General features: G+C 34.1%; 1 protein-coding gene across 1 annotated transcript; it reads right to left on the bottom strand.

Moving 5' to 3' along the window:
• LOC130979211 (expansin-A10-like) lies at positions 1 to 2,713 on the bottom strand. The gene is made up of 4 exons (XM_057902588.1): positions 2,662 to 2,713; positions 2,386 to 2,537; positions 1,658 to 1,970; positions 1 to 993 (listed from the first exon to the last, which is right to left on the bottom strand). Exons 2-4 carry the CDS (start codon positions 2,516 to 2,518, stop codon positions 687 to 689), a joined length of 753 nt encoding a protein of 250 aa, XP_057758571.1. The 5' UTR covers positions 2,519 to 2,537; positions 2,662 to 2,713; the 3' UTR covers positions 1 to 686.
• Positions 2,714 to 3,184: the final 471 nt, after the last annotated feature.

The following is a 3,184-nucleotide window of genomic DNA, read 5'->3' as shown; positions in this document are numbered from 1 at the left end:
AGACAAAACAAAACAAGAGGTGTTACTAGTAAATTACTTCAACTTTCCATTACATGCAGAAATAGAAACATTTACACTTTGAGTCTCTAATACAGCAAAAAGACATACTCAGCTAATAAGGGCTGATTACAATGGATTAGTAAGCAAACAATGCTTCTGATAAGTAACTAAACACCCCACCAGTGGAGGGGGCAAAAAACACTGATCCAATACCAATGGCGGGTGGAAATTAAGATAGTCCACCTCTTCCAATTTACCAATGAACCACTTTAATTCTGCTAGCTTTCCTTTTAGCAGCACTATAAAATATAAAACACCCCCAATCATCAAGGAAGCTCCTAACACTTAATTAGGAATTTCCCTACTTTAACGCAAATCAAATGAAAATGATGAAGAGCTAAGTTAAAATAAGCCCTTCCCATTTTCTAACCCCCTCCAATAATGCAAATAGCTTAATTATTCCTTAATTAATTGTCCCTATAACCAAGTAACATACTATCTAATATCCTAGTATACTATTAAGTCATATACTACTACGGACATTTAAATTTAAGAAACTATAGCATACCACCATCAATTCTTAATAACTACCACTTCGATTTTTTTTTTTTTTTTGGTACATAGATATAAATATTTTTGGCGTACCGAAAATTTCGAAGTGACAGATATTGCGAATCGAAGAGATCTTAATGGAATTGGGCTCCAGAATAGGTTTGGCCAAATGACCATCCAGCTGGGGCAACATTGTAAGAGACCACACTACGGTCATCACTAGTGGTGACTTTGAAGGAGAGACTTTGGCCGTTGAGGAAGTTGTTGCTCTGCCAATTCTGTCCCCAGTTTCTTGACATTGGCATCCACCCAGTTCTTGAACCCTTGATGGCCACGCCATGAACGTCGCCGGCGCCGCCAACGTTTGTCACCAAGACTAGGTTGAAGTATGAGTGGCCATTGACTGTGAACCTTATTCCTCCCCTTCTCCTGCAGGGTACTCTGTCCGAACCAAAAAAGGAAGAAAAAAATTGTGACATACATGTTACTAGTTTTTCCCCACTCCAACTTAAAAAAACTATAAAGACGACATAGTGATACATCAAAGAAAATCAATTTTTAAACACGGAAGAAAATTCGCTCGCATCATATTTGACCGTAGAGTAAATTTGGCTATAGATTTATCTTTGCCAAAATAGACAAGCAATTAGTAATTTCCCTCTTTTAGCATTTAAACAAAAGAAAATAGAAAAAAAAAACATATTATTATAAAAAAAATCACTTTCACTAGTTATAAGTGAGAGGTAACCGGTCCTTTTTTAACTAATGCTAACATAGAATACATTGATGGTGAAAATTACACATGGGAAGATATTTGTCATTGGCTTTTCTTTTCTTTTTCTTTATTTTTATTAACATGTTATTTGTTTTAAAAAAAATTACAGAAAAAATATGATTTTTTTTCTTGAAGGAGTTTTAAATTTTAACATATAATAGAGCCATATTAAAAGTATGTATAGTGAGAGATAAAAATAGAATAAAAGTTACCATGAATATATCTAAACTTATAAATAAAATTATTTACGAAAACTTTTATCCCCCAATTAAACATAACCTAATATTCAAATTAAGACATGAAGAAAACAAAAAGAAAATTAAAGGTTACCTTCTGTAAGAAACAGGGACAATTCCAGCTCTGTATTGCGCAATGCGCAAGAAAACAGGCTGAGCAAGATCAAAGTGGTGCAAGGGAGGGTTGCACCACCCTCCTGCGTTATTGGGTAAGGCATTGTTTGGAGGGCAGAAATTGGTGGCAGTTACCATTATGGAGCCAGGTAGGCACCACCTACGGTCATTCACACACCTTATCTCATAGCATGAACCACAGCTCAAACCATTGTTGAACAGTGCAGTGCTCAAAGCTGCTGTGTTTGTTCCATACCCTTGACTATACAGGTTCCCATACCCACACGCCCCACCTGAAAAATAGTAATTTGAAAGAAATTATTCATTTCTCAAATGGGTTTTGCTCTAGAGAAAGAAGCTTCAACTATCTACTCCACACAATTTAATGCAAAACTAGTAATAAAATAACTACATTCTATCTACTCATTCTGTACTTAGAAAAATGATAATGTCACTCTCATTTTTTATAATGTTTATTTTCACATGATTTTTTTGAATGGTATCTTTTATGAATTTATCAAAAAAAAAAAAGAATGGTATTATGAAAATAGGAAATTTGGATAGAATTATTATTTTTTCCTGTACTTAATTATAATAGAATATATATACATTGTCGAAAACTAACGAAAGCTTCTTTAAACACATTTTTAACTCGTTATTAATGAATTATGAGTAAAGTTGTTTATGCTGGTTCTGCATCAAACGTACCCATTGTTCCTGAAGCATCACTCCCACCATAGAAGGTAGCATGTGCGTTAATCCACCCTCCTCCGCCATAGCCGTACACGGAGGAGGAGAACATTGCGAGGTTGATGACCAAGACCAAACCAATCAGATCCATTTCTTTTCTTGTTGACAACCTGAGCAAGAAAATTAAAACAAAAAGAATTTAGTCATTTTACTTTTGGCAACATTATTTGTGCTAGGAAAAATGTGCACTTTAGAAGTCCACATGAAGAAGCAATATTTGGAAGAAGCAATTACTTTGGTTATTGGGAAGTAGACACAAATGAGAGGCAAATGTGTTGTTGATGAGTAGTTGAGTGAAGCATAATGAAGGGAAGTGCGACTTAATTTATAGACCTTTTTGGGTTGTAAGGGGGTGGCTACAAGGACCACAGTCACAAATTCACTAACTTTAACTAACGCTTTTATAACTGTTGGGACCAAAAACCGCAAGGGCATACTATAGGTAATTAGGTATAGGTGTATAAGTCGGTTATTATTTTCCACACTTTTAGAATAAAAAAAATTCTATCTACCACTTTCTTTTGTTCAGTTACGGTATACATTTATATCTTTTTCTCAATTAATTTAATACTAAAAATAAAACATTTATACAAATAATACATATATTTTTTTAATAATGATGCAAATTGCAAAAGGAAGGCTTGAAAGGGGTCCACTTTTTGAAGTTTCAAAAGAATTTTTCTTTCTTGCCACATTGATTGTCCACTCTTAGTCTTAATTTTGGTATATCTTTGCCTTAAAAAAATCAAGAGTAAAC

Source organism: Arachis stenosperma, chromosome 5, assembly GCF_014773155.1.
Source record: "Arachis stenosperma cultivar V10309 chromosome 5, arast.V10309.gnm1.PFL2, whole genome shotgun sequence".
NCBI classification, from domain to species: Eukaryota; Viridiplantae; Streptophyta; class Magnoliopsida; order Fabales; family Fabaceae; genus Arachis; species Arachis stenosperma.
The sequence above is the reverse complement of the archived record's forward strand: the minus strand, read 5'-3'. Positions and strand labels throughout refer to the sequence as shown.

What these genes read in the sequence shown, in the direction of transcription:
- LOC130979211 (XM_057902588.1), bottom strand. Translation starts at nt 2,518, where the DNA reads ATGGATCTGATTGGTTTGGTCTTGGTCATCAACCTCGCAATGTTCTCC. An exon ending in TGATGCTTCAGGAACAATGG is followed by an intron (nt 1,971 to 2,385) that starts GTACGTTTGATG and finishes ACTATTTTTCAG; the next exon opens with GTGGGGCGTGTGGGTATGGG. An exon ending in GTCCCTGTTTCTTACAGAAG is followed by an intron (nt 994 to 1,657) that starts GTAACCTTTAAT and finishes TGGTTCGGACAG; the next exon opens with AGTACCCTGCAGGAGAAGGG.